This window comes from Zootoca vivipara, chromosome 1 (assembly GCF_965207765.1).
Source record: "Zootoca vivipara chromosome 1, rZooViv2.hap1.1, whole genome shotgun sequence".
Taxonomy (NCBI): domain Eukaryota; kingdom Metazoa; phylum Chordata; class Lepidosauria; order Squamata; family Lacertidae; genus Zootoca; species Zootoca vivipara.
Window position 1 is genome coordinate 64,131,985 of NC_142582.1, and position 21,003 is coordinate 64,152,987.

The following is a 21,003-nucleotide window of genomic DNA, read 5'->3' on the forward strand; positions in this document are numbered from 1 at the left end:
CACCCCCATAGTTCTCTGTTCTAAATTACTGTCTTGCAAAGTGACTTTTCTCTAATGATGGGTGATATCACATACATTTCCTTATATAATGCTTACTTAGACCTTAAAACTACCGGGAAATTCTGAAATGTACAAGTTCGTTCTCTGTAAGTTTTCTACAAACTTGTACAACATAAATACTTACCAATTAACTCTAGAACAGTGGTTCCTTCATCTGAAACTGGGGTGACAGTCACAGAACATCTGTATATTCCTTCTTCACTAATCTGTATTTGGGGGAGGAAAAGTGCAGCATTGCCTTTTTTTAGTTCACTTTCATCCATTCTTGCACCGTTTCTATAAGATGTAGGCACTCCAGAAACAATGGTGTATACTATATTTTCCACTTCCTTGGAAGAGGCCTTCCAATACCACTCAACAGCAATGTTTGTGATCTTTAGCTCTGGAGTACTGTATTCAGAGATCTCACATGGTATCATCACATCTATATCCAAGACCGCCACCATCCGACTTTCCATTGTCACTTTCAGAGATTCTTCATAAAGAAAAAAATAGCATTATTGCAAATAGTCTTTTGACCTTTCTAACAGCAGGAGGCTATGATTCATCACTGCCCATATTACATGTATGGGAAACAAAATAGCTTTTTGTTTCCCATTGAATGGTCGGTGGCCCTTTTCTGTGGCACTTAATACCATTTTGATACCTTATTTTATACCTTATTTTGAAAGAGATCACAATTACCTTTACTTTGATACCAAAATAAGTCCAATCAGTTGAAAAATAAGCGAAACAGGAGGTTTTTTCCTAAACTGACACAGAAATTGCCTTAGCCTAAAAAGGTAAAAGACCCCTGACAGTTAAGACCAGTCACGAACGACTGGTCTCCCTAGGGAGGTTGTGCACTCTCCTTCCTTGGGGGTTTTTAAGCAGAGGTTGGATGGCCTTCTGTCATGGATGCTATAGCTGAGATTGCTCTGGAGGGTTGGGAAAAAACCCTGCACAGGTGGAGGAGGAGAGGGGGGTTGTACTACCTGGCAATCAGAAATGCTTGCGCTGAATGACCAGAAGGGTGCAATGTTGAGTTCCTCCCATATAATATAAATCAGTGGTAGCCAACCTGGTGTTCTCCGATGATGTGGACTGCAACTCCCACTGGCCCTAGCCAGTATGGGCAGCAGTCAGGGATGGTGGGAGTCATAATCCAAAACAGTTGGAGAGCACCACACTGACTACCCCTGAATGCAGAAATCAGATAGTTGGAAAGTACCTAATCATCTTTCTTAAACCAGGTTTATCTACACATTCATCTTCCTATACATGCAGGTCCCACTATCCACCCACAATGCATTCCCTGGAAATTGTTCATTAAGTAAGTATTGGGCTAACATTGTCTATTAATTGCTATGGGAATCAGTGCTCTCTCTCCCCCTCCTGCCATGGTTTCTTCTCAAAATGGTTGCAGTCAACCAGCAAGAGGAAAAGGAAAAGGGATTTGTCTGATCTCTCTCTCTCACCGTGGTTTCTGCTCAAAAATGGCTGCCGCCAACCAGCAAAGCACAACAAGTAAGGAAGTGGGCAAGCTCCAGTTGCTCAGATATCTGAAGCTGCAAAGTGTATAGCAAGGTTTGGGCATAATTCTTTATGTTTGGATAAGTGAACTGGTGGATAACAAGTGGGTGGATAGCAGGATCTGCGTGTACAACATTACACTGTTTATTACTCTGCAACTTTTTACAACATGAGTGAGCAAGATGCCCCTTGCTAGAGGGGATTTTGTGACTCAATGAATTCTTTAACACAAGAGTAGACAGCGTGGTGCCCTCCAGATGTTGCTTGTCTCCCACCATCCATGGCTGTTGGCATAGCTGGCTAGGGCTGATGGGAGCTGGTTCCCAGCCACATTTGCAAGGCATCATGTTGGTTACACTTGCTTTAGTAAAACAGTTAAGTTGTCTCAAGCAGAATAAAGTTGCAAACTTTTTCCAAACTTGCAGTCTGTCTAATTTAGGCCAAGCACAGATGTGAAGGGAAGAAAGACATGTTCTGTCAAGTGGTTGTGCAGCCTGCTGGGATATAGCCTTCTGACTCTGGCTATAAATGTGACTGGTTATTTTGAATATGTTATTAAAATATATTCACTGGTTACCAGCCTGTTTCTGAGGAAAATGCCAAGTGCTTATACTTACTGCAAAAGATTCTGTGGCTTTTAAGCAGAAGATTGAGTAAAGGAGTGGTGGAAGGATACTAAGGGGTTGGTTTTAAAAAAACAAAACAAAACACTTTTAGCAAAGAGAAATCGTACAGATAGGTACAGAGAAGCTAGCACAACAGAGCCTTTCTTTAACTGCCTTCTCTCTGTACTCAAGTCTCAAACCTTGTTTTAAAATGCTATTTCCCCTTCCTGCTCACTTTATTCAAACCTCTTGCCAGTTTAAAATAGCCACTTCCCCCCTTTGTTCTCCACCCCTGCTGTTGTTTTAAACCACCTTTTGCTTCTGTGTCTATTTTCTGCCTTCTCTTTTGCTCCCTCCCCTGCCCTGATGTCATGCACATCCAGGATTGTGATGAGGCACTACAAATCATCCAGTAGAAGCTGTGTGATGACAGCCTTACGTTATACACACACACACACCCCAGAAGAAACATTCTTACTTGGATATGAAAACTCTCTGTTTGGCTTTAGGAATTTTACTTCCTCTCATATCTCATCTCTAAAACTGGAGTAACAATGCCCTTCATCACAGAATAGTTTTGAGAATGAATTAGATAGCCTTAAGAAATTATTCCTGTTGATACAGCATATGCAGAAATGGATAATAATTTGGGGTGTTTCTTCCCCTAAACAGGTGTCTACAGTCATTTGGGATGGGAACACAAGTGTCTGTTTTGCTGAATGAACACTTGTTAGGAACTCACTGCCCACTCATAGTTTCCCTTGCAAAAGAGATCACATGCTCTCTTTTGCAGCACGCACACACCTTGCCAAAAAATAAAGACAAAAACCATAGTCTCCTATATTTCACCTGTGAACTTCACTCAAATCTTTAACACTAAGGAATGGGCAGTCAATAATACTTTAGGATAGACAATGGCAAAATGTTGAGGATCCCTTTCTTTTTCTATATTTCATTTATGTTTGTGTAGCCTATATTGTTTTTAGCAATGAAAAGATCGAGCTGATGTCCTGTCACTAACTGTTATTAGGCTGTTGCTCTGGTTTGAGGATTTTTTAATTTAACGACTTGTTTTTTTCTTTGACTTTCTCAACTTGAACTGTTTTTCTGGGGTTCACAGTGCCATCTAGAGGCCAGAGAATTTCCTGTTGCTGAGTTAGGGCTTCTGGAAAGTCAACAGCAGGGCTCAGCAACCTTTTTCAGCCATGGGCTGGTCCACCGTCCCTCAGACCATGTGGTGGGCCAGACTATATTTTGGAAAAAAATATGAACGAATTCCTATGTGCCACAAATAACCCAAAGATGCATTTTAAATAAAAGGACACATTCTACTCATGTAAAAACACACTGATTCCCGGACCGTCTGCGGGCCGGATTGAGAAGGCGATTGGGCCGCATCCGGCCCTTGGGCCTTAGGTTGCCTACCCCTGGTCAATAGCATGCCAAAGGGCCACATTTTAGCCAGGAATGAAGGCTTGTTCATTTTTACACAAATTTCCAAAACTCCTGATGGGTTTACACTCCCTCTGAAGGAGTGGGTATGCAGCTTGGAGGTGCTTCTAGATTCACTGCTGTCACCTGAGGCTCAGGTGGCCCCAAGTGGCACAGAGTGCCTTCCATCAGCTCCTGCTGCTGTGCCCCTATCTGGACAGGTACAGTCTAACTTTTGTTGCCTATCCTCTAGTAACCTCTAGATTAGATGACTGCAACATGTTATAAGTGGGGGTGCCCCTGAGGATGGTTCAGAAACTCCAGGTGTTGCTCACCAGGGCAAGACAGTTTGAGCATATTATACCAATCCTAGCCCAACTGCACTGGCTGCCAATTAGTATCTGAGCCCAATTTGAAAGGCTGGTTTTGACCTATAAAGCCTTAAATGACTCAGGACTGCAATACCTCAAGGGCTGCCTCTCCCCATAGGAACCAACCCAGACCCTGCAATTGTCACCTGTGGCTCTTTTTCGTGTGTCCCCTCTGTGAGAAGTCTGGAGGTTGGCAACAGCCCGTTTCTGTGGTGGTTCCCCACTTGTGGAATGCTCTCCCCAGGAAGGATTGCCTGGTGCCTTTGTGACACATCTTTAGGTGCCAGGCCATGCAGAAATGGATAATAATTGTGTTGAGGGGCAGGACTTTTGTTAGTGGGCAGAACCAACGTGATTGCCCAGTTAAGTATTTCTATTGTTTTACCCCCCTCCTTGGCTACGTTCATGCGCCAGGCAAAAACATTCCTCTTCTCCCACACCATCTATATGACCTGTGAGGGGGTTATTGCTTCAGTTTGTTACTATGTTATGTATTTTTGTGTTTTTATATTGTAAGCAGCTCTGTGATCCTCGGATGAAGGGCAGTACAGTATAGAAATTTAGTTAATAAAAATAACGATAACGTGCCTCACGAGGATCCAGACCAGGCATCCCCAAACTTCGGCCCTCCAGATGTTTTGGACTACAATTCCCATCATCCCTGACCACTGGTCCTGTTACCTAGGGATCATGGGAATTGTAGGCCAAAACATCTGGAGGGCCGCAGTTTGGGGATGCCTGATCCAGACGGTAACGCAGCTGGTTGGCGGATTTAACACTCTGCTCTCAGGGATTTCTCCTCAAGCGCTAGAAATTAGCACACCGAGAGGGAAACTCCCGTTGAAACCAATAGGGGGTGGTTTCTCCCGCTTCCCCAATGCAAGTTGAAGACGCCGGATGTCCAATCTGGATTCCGTTAAGGGTTTCTCTCTCCTTCCACACGCGTTATGGCTCCAGTCCATGCCCCTGAAATACTTAGAGAAAACTCCCTAGTCTCAAAAGCACAACTGTATATTATCGGGCCTAGCGGGCGCTAGGAAGAGGCGCAAGGAAGAGCTGGGCTTTCCACGGAGGAAAGTTAGCGTCCGGTCCGCCTCGCCCTTTGTCACAAAACTCGCTTCTCCAAGAGAGGGGAAGTGGTTGGCCTGTGCTGCCCCACCCAGCTCCCCTACTAGCTCTCCTTCCACTTGTTTCCACCGGGGCGAAAGCGCCCTCCGCTCTCTCTCCCCGCAAGCAGGAGCCAAACTCTCGGAGCGAGTCGCCCTGCGGCTGCCGAGCAGTCTAGTTTAGTTTAGTTTAGTTTAGTTTAGTTTAGTTTAGTTTAGCAGCAGCAGCAGCAGCAGCGACGCCCCTCGCGGCTTCGAGTCTTGCCTCTCGCCCGCTCTCTTTACCTGCCGGCTGGAGGATGACGACGCCACGGAGGAACACCGAGAAGACGAGCAGGAGGCACCTGCGGGCCGCCAACCCACCTCCCCGATCCATGGGTCTCGCTGGTGAGGCGCTGCCCTTTCCTTCCTCGCGAAGGACTCGGCAGGTTCCTGGAAATGGCTTTCTCCTATGAAAGATTTCGCTTTCGCTTATGATATTGTGAGCTTTGGTTGTATTTGGACCTGACGCAGATAGTGGACAGGGGGCGACCGCGAAACTTAAAATCGCACGGAAGCTTCGCATGGTCAAAAGTCAACTTCAACAGCTTGAGTAGTTAAACTGGGATAAATAAATAAATAAAAACTCCGACCAAGAAACAGCTCCTGTACGCAGCTGAGTACTAGGCAATAAACTTTCGAAGCCTGTATCCGTAGCGTCAAAAGAAATCCTCATTTCTCAGGCAGCTGAGGAGAGCGAGTAAGCCGGGTTGAAATATAGAAGGTAAACAGAAAACCAAACGGGCGCAGCACCTCAGCAAATCTAACGAATGGTTGACAGCTCAATTTAAGCCTAATCTTGAGTTTAAATAAAATCTCAACCCATAGCCCCCTGAGTAATCAATTCATGCTCCAAGTCTCACTTCCCCCATAGGCTTCTGGTTTATTGTCTCACATTGACAACAAATAATCTCTGTGTTTTTCTACAGTTGTTTGTTGCTTCAACACATTTTCTGTAGTAACCAACTAATAAATGTAATAAATATAATACTAAATGTTAAGCATCCTTGTTTATGATCTAGTGTTGTTGTTGTTTTTAATTCTGCCAAACATAATTCAGCCACAACAATCACTGGAAGAAGATGGTCATAGAGGACCCAAAGCAACTGACTATAAACTCAATTTAATCTGATTTATACCTAATGTATACAAAGTAAGGGTGAAACAACATTCTTCATACAAATACAGTATTGCACTGGAAATAACAGAGATATGTACCTATGCATCTGTTGGGAGGGCAGTAGCCCAGAGCATCTTCTTTGCAGGTGGAAGGTCCCAGGCTCAACCCCCAGCATCTCCAGGTAGGACTGGGAGAGACATTGCCTGTACAGAGCTAGATGGGCAATGGCTTTCTATGTGCCAAAGAACTCTTGCTGAAAAGTTTCAATGTGAGGCAGGGTGAAGGACAAGGGAACATAGTCTCCATGTCATAAAACAAAATGGAGTTAAAAAACAACCTTCATGAGACTTGGGCCACCATCCTAAATATTCCTTTTTAGAGAAATAAGTGGCACTAAAAACTAATGAACAATACTTTGAACAAAATGCATTTAAGAATGAAGCACCAAACCAATGAAATTGTCTCTTATACCAAGTTTAGGACTAATTTCTTTTAGCTGGGGAGACAATGATTAAACCTGGGAATTTCACCATGCAAACCATGCGCTCCATCACTGAGTTCTGATCTGAAAACTTTGCAGGATAGGAATTTTTCCTTACCAAGGGAAGTGAACAATCTTTGCCAAGCTCTCTGTCCCCATACAAAAACAGCAACTATGTCTACTCAGAAGTCAGTACTCAATTTAATGGGGCTTGCCCCCAGGCAAGTGGTTAGGATTGCAACTTGGTAATACTTTTTGTGTCATAGTTTTATACTTGGGGGTGGGGGAAAGTCCCAAGCATAAGATTTGTTTATAAAACAATTAAACAGAAGCTAATCAGTTGCAGATTCATTTTTAATGTTAGATTAGTAATACTAAATGAACCTTATTTTAATTCTTCCAGATACATTGGTTGTGCCTGATGTCATCTGCATTCAGCATGGCCATAGCCACTTATCAGCATTTTAAATGATGGAGTAGTTTGAATAGCCTGGCCCATACACAGCCATGACTGTGCCATATTTCTTTGTAAAAAGTGGTTTGGCTCACAGTAGTGGTAAATGAAACACCATAAATTCTGTATCGTGAACATTTTAAAAACTTCTTGATTAGAACATGTGGTAAGCTTTTGGAATCATACTGCAACCCAACTTTTTATTTTTGTCATATGATTTTATTTATAATCTTAAAAGAGGGATGTATGCCACATAAAATTTAACGACAGCATGCTTTTTTGGTTTGTATATACTTGTGAGGCTGCAAACAAAATACTGTACAGAAGATAACTTTCCAACAGTTGTAGTACATGAGCCTCAAACAAGGATCACAACCTGTATTTAAGCAGCTGTCTAATGTACTGTTTCAAGTAAACTGTAGAGAAATAGCCTTCCTCTGGGAACTTCTTTTAATTCTCATGTAGGGACTTCTGTATGGTTAATATAAATTAAGTCATGGGTATCAGTCCGATAATCCTGTTCCTATGCATGGTTGCAGTTGCCTGTGCTGGCTCTTCTACTGGTCATCATGGGCTGTGGAAAAAGAAGTCTAGGGCTACAGGAAGGCAATTCAGCCTATAGGTCAGAACTACATTGCCATATTCATTTCAGGACCATAAAAAGGAAAGAGTGGCTGACACCGAGCAGGAGTAGGAGATGCCAAGAAGCAAGAATGCAAAATTCAGTTAAGATCATGGAAATTGAAAAAGGGAAGCACAGGACTGGTTCATAGGCCACTCTGGCCATGGGCTGGTTCCATGGAAAGGCTGCCCACCTGGCCTCTTTGACTCCAAGAAGCCACCTGTGAGTATTTGCTATCCGTTTTGAGATGTGCTCATATTATGACGTTTCTGATGGTTTTATTAAAGGAGAATTTGGTGCATGACAGGAGTCACACACTACCGGTTCATCAAGGGCAGGAAGAAAACCTGCACAAGTATCCACCACATGCTTAACGGTCTTATGCAAACAGGCCCTAAAATGAACAAGCAGGAAAATATGCTACCAATTATGTGTAATATACAGTGTGAACAAGGTCGCTCAAGGGCCAGCAGTTGTCATTTAAAAACTCTCCTGTAAAAAAGTAACCTACTCCAACTGAAGACAAGAATCTACATTAGTGTGTCGAACTGTGCACCGAATTCTCCTTCCCTAACTTTTGTATAGGGAAGGCCTGCCTTTTATTTTATCTCTGCAAATCTTGAAGCCCTATATAAATAATTCTGTTATAGCAAAACGGCCAATTTCCCAGAAACAGAAATCATTACAGTTCTTCAATATTTTAATAGCCACCTCCTATTCTGCCCCATCAGTACAACCATCAGAAAAAAAAAATACTCCCCTACTCATTTTTAAATACAGTCTAAATGCCACTGTCATTTCATTTGCTTCAGTAGTCTTTGAATAAAAATTCAAGTAGGAATAATACGGTAAGAAAAAATGCCTTTAGGAGTCATGTTCAAAGGATAAACTGGGTTTCAGCTGTAATGAACTGGATGCTTGTTTTTGAGCTAAAATGGTAAAGAACTCTTAAAGCCATGTTGCTCTTAGCCAAGTTCACAGAAAAACAAAGGGTTATGTGGAGAAACTTGAATTATTATTGAAGATGCCGGCTTCAAGCTTCCATGAAAATATCCACATCTAAACTGCGTGCCTTTTAAAATTCAGGTAATCATACCCAGTGTTAATTGATTTTAGCTTAAACTCAGAATGCAGCTTCTGAGAACTGCTGTTTGTAACATACTGATGATTTTCAAAGGAGTCTTTTACATCAGGAGCCAAGCTGTTTTGTCCAAGAAAAGACAATGAGAGGTCTTTGCTAATTCTGCAAATATACTTTATCATCAAAAGAGCTCACTTTCATAGCTCATAAAGGGATAAATGCAACTGGCATATTATGAAAGGAAGTAGGACGAAAGTATCCTCTTCATAGCTGATTTACGGGGGATGTAGCCAGCTGAAACACTGCATTTGGTTTGCAACAATAAGGACGGCTAAATCAATACACTTCAAATTCACTATTTCTGTTGAAGGCTTCTTATACTGCCATTCTTAGGCATATTCACTATTGCCCATTACTCCCTGCTCCAATTAGACTTCCTTTTTTATGTGCAGAATTTATTGAAATCAGATCACAGGTGGTTTCTATTCATTTGGTCTCAAAGACCAAAGAGATTGGGGGGCGGGGAAACCACCCTCATTCACTACACCATCCTAAATTCCTGCTCTCCATTGTTGGCACTTTTAGGAAAATATTGTCATAGACTTGTGTCTTGATCAAGCAAACTTCCACTTTACACCCAACGACAATCAAAACTATCAGCATCATGAACATTTACAAATGAACATTTGGTGAGTCTTCTGGCAGATTATAAAACATATTTAATTTGACCGTGAAGTAGGTGGAGATTTTCCAAGGCTCAAATGATAGACAGCCAGCCAAATTACATTGAAGTCAAACAATAATGTTTTCCTGAGGATAAAATCTGGATATCCTTAAATCTAGTTACAAAATTAGAATATTTTAATATACCCTTCTCACCTGAAAGATCAGCAGCTTTATAAACCTGCCTTGTATCATTTGTGCCTTTGAAAGTCTTCATGAATCCAATGATTTGAAATGGGGATTTTAAGCTCAATTCCCAATTTGTTTTTACTTCTCTGACCACATCCCCTCCCACTTCTCTCCCAAAACTATGGTACAAATTTGAGGCACATGTGGTTAAGGGTGAGACTGAACGTGATCTGATCCTGCAGCTGTTTCTTGTACTGGTATGCTTCCTGGTGGTAAAGGCTGACTGCCTCCCGCAGGATGATTTGGAACATTTCCAACTGGCTGTGGTGCAGCTGTAACACAAAATACGGAAAACAAAGGTTAGTTCTGTTGAGCAATTGCCTGGTAATCCAAATCTCAGAAAGTGTGGTTTTACATATTATAGTAGACTCAAATTTTACGTGCAGGTTACATTACAGGGGGTTATACATAAAGCTGAAATCACATATAGTCAAAACATCCCTAAAGGTTATTGGAGCAGAACTCCACATATTTATGGTACTAGATTCACCCCACCCCCTGCATAAAATCACCTTTCAGAGAACAAAGAAGGTCTGCGGTATTTGCTTGTTCATTTATGTGCAGTAAGATTTTAGAGCTCCATTTTCAATGGTATCCAGCTGGCTCTCTTTTATGAAAATGCATCTTTTCCCCCTCTCACATACAAAGACACACTTGCCCAAATTACCTCTCTCTCTTTCATGTACAGCTGCTAAGAGATATATTTGGAGCTTGTATGAAAGGTGCCCCGATTTAACAGTAAAACATGATAGATTCTTTCATTTGAATTATCTGGCAAGGAAAGTATATGAGTAGGGGTTCAGTTTCAGGCATCCAAGTGTTCAAACATGTTACATTCCAATCTAATGGGTTGGCAGGCTCCTTCTCTTATTTGCAACAGAATATTAAGTGCCAAGCTATAAGTTTGGTTCTGTATTGCACTGTGGGCATGAATAGTTTCTCTCACAAATAATGAACACCATCATCAATAATATGTCTGTGTGAGAGAGAAAGAGAATAATTTACATACGTGGCTGGAATTTCAGTTCTCCACCTGGTCCCGAAGCAGGATGTCCTTGCTGTAACTTCTTCTGTTCCATTTGCTGGACAGCCTGTTGGGCAGTTACAAGTGTATGTGGAATGAAATGGAAAATAGGTAATCGAAGGTGTATCAGAGTGTTAATTTCATGCAATAAAGTTACATATGCCGTATGTTTATATCTTTGAATATGAACATCCATACAGTTCTTGTGTATCACAGTAATGTCTGCAACAAAATGCCTTCTTAAATAAACTCAGCTTTGCATGGATTCTTCTTTTCTCTGGAACAAAATACAGTCGTCCCAAATCCAATAATCTAGTTCAGTACTGTGCAAAATGAAGCAACTTTACAGTTCTTTAACACAGAATATCACCATCACGTTATACTGCTGCTAAAAAAATAAATTGCACTTGCTGCCAATTAGCGACCAAGCTATTTTTAAGGTGCTGCTATCGGTACAGGTACTGGTGTATAAAGCCCTATGCAGCTTGGGACCACAATACCTAAAAGATCACTCCAACCTTTCGAGGTCTGGTATGTCTGAGCAGCAGACCCAGCTAACATGCATTCCAAAGACAGTATACTTTCAGAACAAGATATGATAATTTGTTCTGTTCTTACTAAACAATAAATACAATGAATTCCATTTCTATAACCAAAGGAAATTTGCAGCTATTCAGCTGGTACCTGCTGGAGTTCTTGTCTCTGAGCTTGAAGGTGGTCATGTTGCCTCTGTAGTTCTTCTTTCCTTTTCTGAAGTTCTAGAGCTTGCTTGTTCAGTTCATCTTCTTGCTGGGAAATGTGACTTTCAAATTCCTTCAGATCATCTTCAGTGAAGACCTGTTGTTGGTCCAGGGTCTTAACAACAATAAGAATAAAATGCAAACCCCTCAGAGAAGGTTCAATGTTGAAAAAAATAAGAAGCAATTCATAAATTTTTCTATAGACCCACCTTTTGAAATATGTGTGCAAGATACAATATTTTTGATGATGATCCGAAGTTTTGATAAAGAGAAGCATTTTACACTAGTTAAATTCTTACCAGAAGGGGGGGAAATAGCAAGGTTCCTCAAGAGTGCCCCTCTCTTTTTCTAACAAGTTCCTGATCTTTGTCCATGCACAATTCACACACCTTGACAGCAACTTGACTTTGAAAAGACTAAGGGCAGTCAACCTGCCTATTGGACTGATAAGGAAAATCATCAGCCTGCAGCATTACATAGCTTTTCCCCACAAGAGGGTCCACACAGGACCTCCTGCCAGCAGAAGACACTCTCCTGTATAGAAAGATCTGTGCTTCTTAAAGATGGTTGACAACATCAGACTTTCAAGAAGTGATCATTTGCTCAACAGTACACACACAATGCAGGAGCAGTATGCCCACATTTTTTGTATGTTTTCCTCTGCTCCTCTTCATCCCCACCTTCCTACATACACAAACTTTGGTCCAGAAAGTCCCCCCCTCACTTGTATTTATGTGGGGTTTTTTGTTTGTTTGTTTGTGTGTTGGTTTGGGTTGCCTTGAGCAAGATAAAGCGACTAACAAGTTTAATAAATAATAAGAATGGAAATCTGCTTATGCATATAGATTGTATTTGTGGTAACAGAGCAATTATCTGCTCTATGCTGCTGGGCTTTCCCCACACTCTTTCTCATTTAATGTGAAGTGCAACAGAATCTTGTTTGCCAAAGAGAACTCCTTCTGTGCTTATAGAGATATTACTGTAAGGAAGACAGCTTCCAAGCATACATGACAGCGTTACAGCACTTAACAGTTCTCCGTTTCTTTCAGGATCTGGGAAGAAATGGCATAAACCTGACTTTATAAAAAAGATAACACAATTCTTTCTCTATATTTCCCATATAAATCACTGACTGCTCTGTTCAAAGAATACTGCAGTCAAAATGCCTGTGCTTATTCTATTTCAAATGCCTGCACAAACATTAAGATTGTCCCATAAAGCAGCTTGTGCACAGTGTCCTTGGACTCACTGTTCAGATTTTATTTTGATAAAGTTGCTAATAATTAAACACAGATAAATACAACAAAGAAGGGGGGAAGAGAATCGAAGGCTTGAGGCAAACTGGCTACTTGTGGTTTGGGTCAGGGATAGGGTTGCCAGACTCAATAGTGGACAGGACTTCTGTGCCTTTAATTGCCCTGCTCTCTTTTGAGTCTGGAAACCTTAAAGAGAAACCGGCAGACCCTTTGCTTGGAAATTAAACAAAGGGTCTGCTGGTTTCTCTTTAAGGTTTCCAGACTCAAAAGAGAGCAGGGCAATTAAAGGCACAGAAGTCTTGTCCACTATTGAGTCTGGCAAGCCTAGTCAGGGATGGTGGTTGCAGCATGTTCTACTTTAAAAATGGCAGGATTACCTCCCAGCTTTCTGGCTCCAAAAACTCCTTTTTCTCTGTAGCTCTCAAGAATTCTTCCAAAGTCACTAACCGGTCCTTGTTGATGTCAACCTTTTATAAGAGGTACAAGTGGATAAGCACACTTTAGGTCATCAAACTTGCATTTGCATCCAGCTTTTCAAAAGATTAATCAGCATACAGTATTTTAATGTTACAGCACAGGCACTGCATTATTCTGAGGGGGAAATGATGACTGAAAACAAAGTCTTCGGTGTGGCCAAATGAATTCCCCCCCCCCCGCACACTCACTCACAGCATAATCCAATGCATGTTTACTCAGAAGTAAGTCCCAATGTGTTCAAAGGTCCTAATTAAGGTCCACAGTTAATTATTCTTGAGAGTTCTTCACAAGCTTGGGTTCCTCACTGAAAATACTATAAAATGTTACCAAGCAACTGTGTGTATTTCCTCCAGTCCTATTTTTTTTAATGTCTAAGGGTCAGAATGCATTAGTGCCCACCACAAGGGACACTGCCGTCCTAGTGATAACATTTTAGAATTGCTTGTCACTGTGACTGTCACCATCCTTATGTGAGAATTTCAGATTCCCACCAGCAGCTGCCTGGAACAGACCAGGGATATAGAGACACTAGGGTGTGAAATGTCCACATATATATATATATATCATTCATTGAAATGAATGTGGTAACAGCAGGGTTTTCCCTACTACAATTATTTATAAAAGAGTGATGTTTTGGCCTCACCTCATTCATGACATGTTCTCTCATTCGTAGCCTCTCTTCTTCCATTTCTACCATGTCGTCTTCTTCATTTTTGGGATCATACACTTTCTCTAGCTAAAACAGAAGCAAATACATCACTGAACTTAAGGAATGTGCTTGAAACAGATTATCCATCCCTGTTATTGCTTAACTATATAAATATGTCAAACAGAGTTGGCTTCTGTTTTCAAATCAAGAAATTACTGCTTTTTATGCCAATATACAATACATATTGGTATATAATCAGTTTGAATTGAATTGAATTCTTTTGGCTTATCCTCTTCAGACTGGACCAGTATATCAACTTTCCAAATTTTGAACTTACCAAGACATTTGGGCATTGGTCCACTCTGTACGTAGAGAAATGTAAAACCTCCTTGCATTTCTATGCCTAGACACTGGAAGTATGCATGCCAGGTAGCTAGTCCCAGCCTGAATATGAAATCAATGGCATCAGTTCCTGGTATAAAGTTTTTATGTTTTGCCCTTGCATCTATAGGTTTTAGCTATGGACTTTCAAAGTGTTGAAAGTAACTATCTGGTACTGCTCCCTGCTCCAGAATATATTGTTTTTCCTTGAATAACTGACCTGGGTTTTGTTTTGTTTTGTTAAACAAATATTTAGCCTTTAGCACATCTTTGATGGATACATAAATATTACCAGTGCTGCCATTTTTATATAGACAGAAGCCCGTATATCAACCAATTGTAAGGAAGAGTTTCCATGTAATGTGCATCACATACCTCTTTAGTAAACAGGGCTTCTAACTCCTGCTCATCCAGAAAATGATCATTATTGACATCTATAAAAAGTATAATACATATAAATATAGAACACGGAAGCATTAGCATGTGAGGGATTCCCAGTTTCCCACCCCTCTGCTTTAACAACAGAGGCTCTCCCTGTGCTTCTCTACAAACAGGAGAAAAACCTCCAGTGTCCAAGTTGGACTTGTCTCTGGGGTACCTCAGGCACTGCGTTCGAAACCTATTGCCACCAGTGGGGTCTCCCTCACATGGATCCCTACTGCTACAATGTGCCTCTCCCTTAGGCAACAATGTGGCTCCTCTGGCTTCGCTAACCAGCCCTTTGTATGACAGGAAAAAAAGCAAAGTTTCCTTCTCCACAGGAAAGCTTTGTTCTCGCCTCTTTGTCACACCTCTGAAGGTACAGAGACACTGCCGAGTCAGTGAACGTTTAAGCACATTTAACTTTATTATTTAACTTATAAACATGAATTTCTCTGGTTCTTAAAAGCACATATCTTCTTTTCATATAACACAGACTTGTTAATACAGCTCCTGCATCCCTCTCTAACACTCTACTCCCCATTTTCCCACTATATCTCTCTCACTCCCTCATCCCTCTTCTTCCCTCTCAACTGTCATTAACTGCAGTTCCCTCCTTCTAGAATGTCCATAACCCCGCCCCCATAATCATGTGCTGTCACTCAAGGTAGGAGATGTATTAACCCTTTTTCATACAGGTGGAAACCAAAATATTTCCTACTAGGGTAAGTTCATCACATAGCACACTCATGCACACCAGGTCTAATTGACTTTTAGCATGCTACAATCCCAACTTGATTAACATCTACTGTATATCTAACAAAATATTTTAGCACAGCACATTTATTTTTCTATTTAGCTACTGACCAGTGTTGCTGTTGACTATTTGGTTTTATGTTCTATTAGCAAAGAAAACCTAGAGGCGTTGACAATTCTCCTCTTCGGGCTTCCACTCTCTTATAATGAAATTGGAAACCAAAACATAGCTCAAAATAAAATCATAATACATAAATAGCCCTTGAATAGATTCAAAATTCATACATTGCCTCTCTTTACCCTTCTCCCCTTGATAAGATCCCACTTAGCCACACCCATATTGAATCATGTTTATCTGTATGAAATTATGGCAGCTTGACTTTTAATAATTAACTTTTGAAGCAAGGGCCTGTTAAACAAGGGTGTGAACATCCATGACCTTTGTAAGATTTCAGTGCCTAACTGCTGTTTAGAAATTGTTGGTGCTATTTAACTTAGAAAGGAATTAACTATCTGTCTCATATACTATTCTTTATATGTATCTGCTTCAGATCTGTCCAGCCCTGCACATTTGTCACAACACCATAATGTTGATAAAGTCACTTTGCCACACACAGTCATTGTGCAACTCTAGGGTGTAATAGCAGAACAAATAGAGAACAGAAATGAGGCGGGCTTATCTTAGTCCCATTTCTTGATATTTTGCAGCGTCTTTAGTCCCAGTGGCTGGAGGGCAGCTGGGACAACCCTGTCCAGACTTACTTCCTAACAATAACAGCAAAAGAGGGTTTTATTTGCAGAGCATAGCTTTATAAGCTCTAGCCCATTTGCCCAGATCTGAATATCAATTCTTTAGCAGTTTTGGAAATTCTGCTTATTGCAACTTTAAAGAGCCTTCAAAAGACTGAGCAATCTGTCCAGTAGGTCATGTAGTTTTCAAGTCCTTGAAAGGGTGATTGCCATGAGTTTTAAAAAATACAAAGCAAGCTGAAAATGAATCTAAGTTGTATTCCTTCTTCAAAACATTATTATTTTCTTCCTCAGTATGGACTCCAGACTGTTGAGGTAAATAGTGCCAGAATGAAAATAAGTGCAACAAGCCCACCAATTATTGAAACTGTTGTGTTACAAGGATCTATACATATGTAAATAAACTCCAGTACAAAAGGGACACTCATTGTGAAAATGCTGAATTAGAACTCAACTGTCTGATAAATTGTATCACCTCAGCCCTGATCTGCATAATGGGATTTTATCCTACTACAGATGTTAATTTATTTAAGATTCTTTGTTGTCACATGATGAAGGTATTGCTCCAGAGAAGGCAATCCCAAGAGTATCACTCAAGTTGCTTCATTCTTTACAGGAAAAAAATTATGCTCCTTACCATGCAACTTGAAAAAAGTCTTTGGATCGAAATCATTGGGGTCCAGTCCATCTGCCTCCTCCCACACCTCTTTCAACTGGTCTTTACTTCCCTGTAAGTTGATCACAAAAAGCAATAATGCAAATGATTAGATAGACATTTCTTGCAACCACATTGTGCCAAATAAATCCATATTACCTTTCTAAGAAAAGCTTCAAAATCTAGTTATTTCCCCTCCCCCTCCACACACACTGAAAAGCACAGATCTATCATCCATTAATGTCAACATCTTCAGTAGGAATTCCTAAATTGTCAGCAGAGGGGATAACAAAAATGAAACAATACATTACACATGGTCAAGAACAATTTGGATCATTCTACAATGCCACTCTTATTAACAGATGGGCATAACGTAAGGGTAGGTAGAACTTTGTCAGGTTCCATTTCCCATAGAAAAAGTTGTCATGGAAGCAGCAGCTCAAACATGTATTAGAAAAGTTTTCAAAGGAAGCACAGATCTCAATCTCTTCTCATAAATGTTGATTAAATAAGAAATGGCTGGAAAGGAAGCGTATAAAATCATCTTATTAAAGTCAGCAACAACCTGCCAGTTCAATAACCAATCTAAATTTATTTAGATCTATAAAGAATACCCCACTGCTTTTATTTATTCTCCTTTTAATGCATAATGCCTGAATAGACCTTCACTATATGGTAGACACAAACTGTGTGCTTACAGGATGGTTTACTTTGGGGTGATCACTGTGCTTTTTCTTCAGTTCTTCATACTTAGATTCCTCTTGTCGTCTCTTTTCTTCATCCAGTGTTTTTAAATATTCTCTTCTTTCATGTTCTTTCATCATCTCATATTTCTTAAACTCCTCATGACGAGTCTTGTCATAGTTTTCTAAGTCACTTGTGGCCTACAAATTAAAAATCAATTAAGAATACGGTGTTTTTTGACCACTGCAATATGAAGCACCAAATACTCCTTTTATCCAAGCTTTGTGTGTGTCCTAGCAGTGGGTCTGAGGTCATGCTGAACAGCACACACTTTCCTTCCAATTTACTTATGAAAGGAAAGCGTACACAAAGTGGTTTAAAATCTGTCACTAACCATTGAAGAGCTACATCAATTTTGACGTAAGCACAACTCAAACAATAAGATATGCAACACAGAAAATCCAGGGAGTTAAGCAATGCTAAAATTATAAGAGAGGCAGATTCTCAAAGGTGATTCCCCAATTTTGTGGGCCCCTTGTACAACAGTCAACTAGTGTGCCCCTAACCCGAAATGTAAAGATATAGCCAAAGAGAAATAAAACTTCAAAGTTATCACTCAGCCTTTGCCCTCTTCCCTTTCCATCTGACCCTGACCACCAGTACCATCGACCAGGCACTGCCTTTAGCTGAGGGCAGGGAGCTAAGCTGCCCAACACATTCTTTTTTGAAATGAACTGCCACCACTACATGAATGAGGAAGGTATTAGTTTTGCCTTTTCCCCTTGACATTTGAGTGGGCCCCTGCAAAGCTGGGAGTCTCTGGTGGCTTCCTGGCCACATCTAGTGCTCAGAGTTGGACAAGCTGATCCTGACTGGGTGGGTACTACAGCACACCGGAGCCAGTGGCGTCACAAGGGGGAAGGGGTGATGGTGGTGCGCCCCGGGTGCCATGTCTGGGGGTGTGGCAAGAAGGCACCCAGCAGGGTGCTCACCCTGCTGCCCCAGGCGCGACGGCGCGAGCAGCTGCTGAACTGCCGCAGCCGCATGTGGGAGATCCTCCGTTCGCGGCTGCAGCCACGAGCAGAGGATCCCGCCACCGTCTGTATGGCATTCAAGCAGCACCAGTGGCAAACCACTACATACAACGCATGCACGGTGTCACACGCATGCGCTGTACATAGTGACGCCATACATGCGCTGTGCATAGTGGTTTGCTGCCGGTGCCGCTCAAGCGCCATACGGACGGCGGTGGGATCCCTCCATCGCCACTGCAGCCAACAGCAAACCACTACATACAACGCATGCATGGTGTCACACATATGCGCTGTATGTAGCAACACCACACGTGTCCTATGTAGCGACGGCACGCATTCATCATACGTAGCAACGCCACACATTCCTAGTTGTTAATGTTGTACAACTAAACTATGGTTTAGCATAACCTGAAAATGCAGCTGACTATGCCAGTAGTGCCATTCTGATTATGCTTCTGTCCATTTTTCTACAGTGGTTCTCACAGTCATTCTTCAAGAGCAAACTCAGTCCCATTTCCTCAATTCTCTATTTTCTTAAGGAAAGTGTGCTAACAATGAGTCACAAAGTCTCCCGGTGGAAATTTCACTCAGCTAAGAACTCACAAGGGGGAGCTAAGAATTCACTATGCTCAAGTCTCAGCCTTGCCATCTGCAACTTCATGATGATAATGTGGTACTAGTTATTTTTAAAGGGTTGTTGCTAGCAAATACGAAGATGACTTATTTGCCACTCTTTGAACACTCTAAAGTACTATAACATTAATAAGTATTTACAGTGGTACCTCGGGTTACAAACGCTTCGGGTTACAAACGCTTCAGGTTACAAACTCCACTAACCTGGAAGAGTTACCTCAAGTTGAGAACTTTGCCCCAGGATGAGAACGGAAATCGTGTGCCGGTGGCACAGCAGCACCAAGAGACCCCATTAGCGAAAGCGCGCCTCAGGTTAAGAACGGTTTCGGGTTAAGAACAGACGTCCGGAACGAATTAAGTTCATAACCCAAAGTACCACTGTATCTGTAAGGCTTTCCCGCCTCTGACAGTTGTCCTTCCCAATTATTTAGTTAAGCAAAGGGGCCTATTTGGTGTTTTTGTGTCTGCAATACTGTTACCCTCCCCAAGCCTTCAGTAGAGGATGGATTGCAAATCTAAACATACTTTTCAATTTCAAAAACAGAGCAATCAGCTTTAATTGGCTGATTCATTAGCTCAGGAATGGGGACCCGGTGGTCTCTCCAACTGTTACTCATTGGAGCTGCAGTCCAATAACATCTGGAGAGTCACAGGTTCTCCATCCCTGCTTTTGATCTATGGAGACCAATTATGATCATGTTAGGAAACACCTGCTTATATTTTGAGCCTGTTTTGATTCCATCAAGTTTAATGTGGACAAAAGAGAGAATGAAAAATGCCCTTTCTGAAGATGGTGTTGCAGCTTTTGTTTATTTATTTGCAAGTTTCATTTATTCTTTGCTACTTCAAAAGAACCTATCTTCAGGTTTTGGCAAAATGCAAATCAGTCTAAACCTAAAGCAGTTAACTAGTTAAAATACAGGTGACTAATCAACGCAAAACTACCAGTAGTTAAAATCCTTTGGTACATAGACATACAAATACACTTACATAAAATAGCTAAAGGAATCAGAGAAGAAAATTTGCCAGTATTAGCTGGCAAAGGTCAAAAGAGCGCTCAGTTTAAAGGCTCTGTAAAAACCTTCAAAGATTGCTTATATTGGCTTGGGGATGCAAGTCGCATGAGGCACTATGAGAAAAATGAGCAGACTGTTTTCAAATGCACAGAAATGTCTCCTGTGGCACAATATTACATTACGGAGCCAAATGGGATTCTCAGACTATGACTCTTGAGGTAACTATGAAAGTTATTCAAAATGGAGGCAGGGGAAGGGAGAAAAGGTGGATTCCATTAAAGAAAAATACAGCAGTAGCAGCAAGCAAGCATCTGGAAAATATTTGCTCAACACTTACAGCTTTGATTAGCATGTCTAAATCTTTAGCTTCAAAAGTGTGAGGGTTGTCGTGGTTCAGATGCTCAAATTGTTTGAGAAGGAACTGGTGGTCTATGCCAGAATCTAAAAACAACCCGTACAAAGACAGAAATGATTTAACTACATGTATCAATATATATCGGATAACAGGTTAAATTTCCTGGCATTGCATGAGGGAAGAAACATGTATTTTAAAATCACATTTATATGCTACAGCCCTCAAGAGCATCTCAAGGATGAGCTTTAGCCAAAGTAAAATGAATATTGACACTCTAAAGGACACAACTGTCAAACCGTTGAGAGATTACACTACAATTTTAATAGGCAGAAACTAAAATGCATACTATAGCAGACATACACTACAACTATTCTGCACT

General features: G+C 41.2%; 2 protein-coding genes across 3 annotated transcripts in view; both read right to left on the reverse strand.

The window, feature by feature from the left end:
- NCR3LG1 (natural killer cell cytotoxicity receptor 3 ligand 1) overlaps window positions 1-6,117 on the reverse strand; it is a 20,905-nt gene extending 14,788 nt beyond the window's left edge. For both annotated transcript variants that reach the window (XM_060275997.2, XM_060275993.2), the window contains exons 1-2: window positions 5,371-6,117; window positions 185-535 (exon numbers count right to left, since the gene is read on the reverse strand). In XM_060275997.2, coding sequence (XP_060131980.2) covers window positions 185-535; window positions 5,371-5,650 — 631 coding nt within the window. In that variant the 5' untranslated portion in view covers window positions 5,651-6,117. The remainder of the gene's footprint in view (window positions 1-184; window positions 536-5,370) is intronic.
- A 944-nt stretch (window positions 6,118-7,061) lies between these two features.
- The window catches only part of NUCB2 (nucleobindin 2), a 29,268-nt gene continuing 15,326 nt past the window's right edge, over window positions 7,062-21,003 (reverse strand). The window contains exons 5-13 of the mRNA XM_035120265.3: window positions 20,607-20,710; window positions 17,601-17,786; window positions 16,885-16,975; window positions 14,697-14,755; window positions 13,935-14,027; window positions 13,192-13,281; window positions 11,503-11,673; window positions 10,804-10,885; window positions 7,062-10,066 (exon numbers count right to left, since the gene is read on the reverse strand). Coding sequence (XP_034976156.1) covers window positions 9,942-10,066; window positions 10,804-10,885; window positions 11,503-11,673; window positions 13,192-13,281; window positions 13,935-14,027; window positions 14,697-14,755; window positions 16,885-16,975; window positions 17,601-17,786; window positions 20,607-20,710 — 1,001 coding nt within the window. The 3' untranslated portion in view covers window positions 7,062-9,941. The remainder of the gene's footprint in view (window positions 10,067-10,803; window positions 10,886-11,502; window positions 11,674-13,191; window positions 13,282-13,934; window positions 14,028-14,696; window positions 14,756-16,884; window positions 16,976-17,600; window positions 17,787-20,606; window positions 20,711-21,003) is intronic.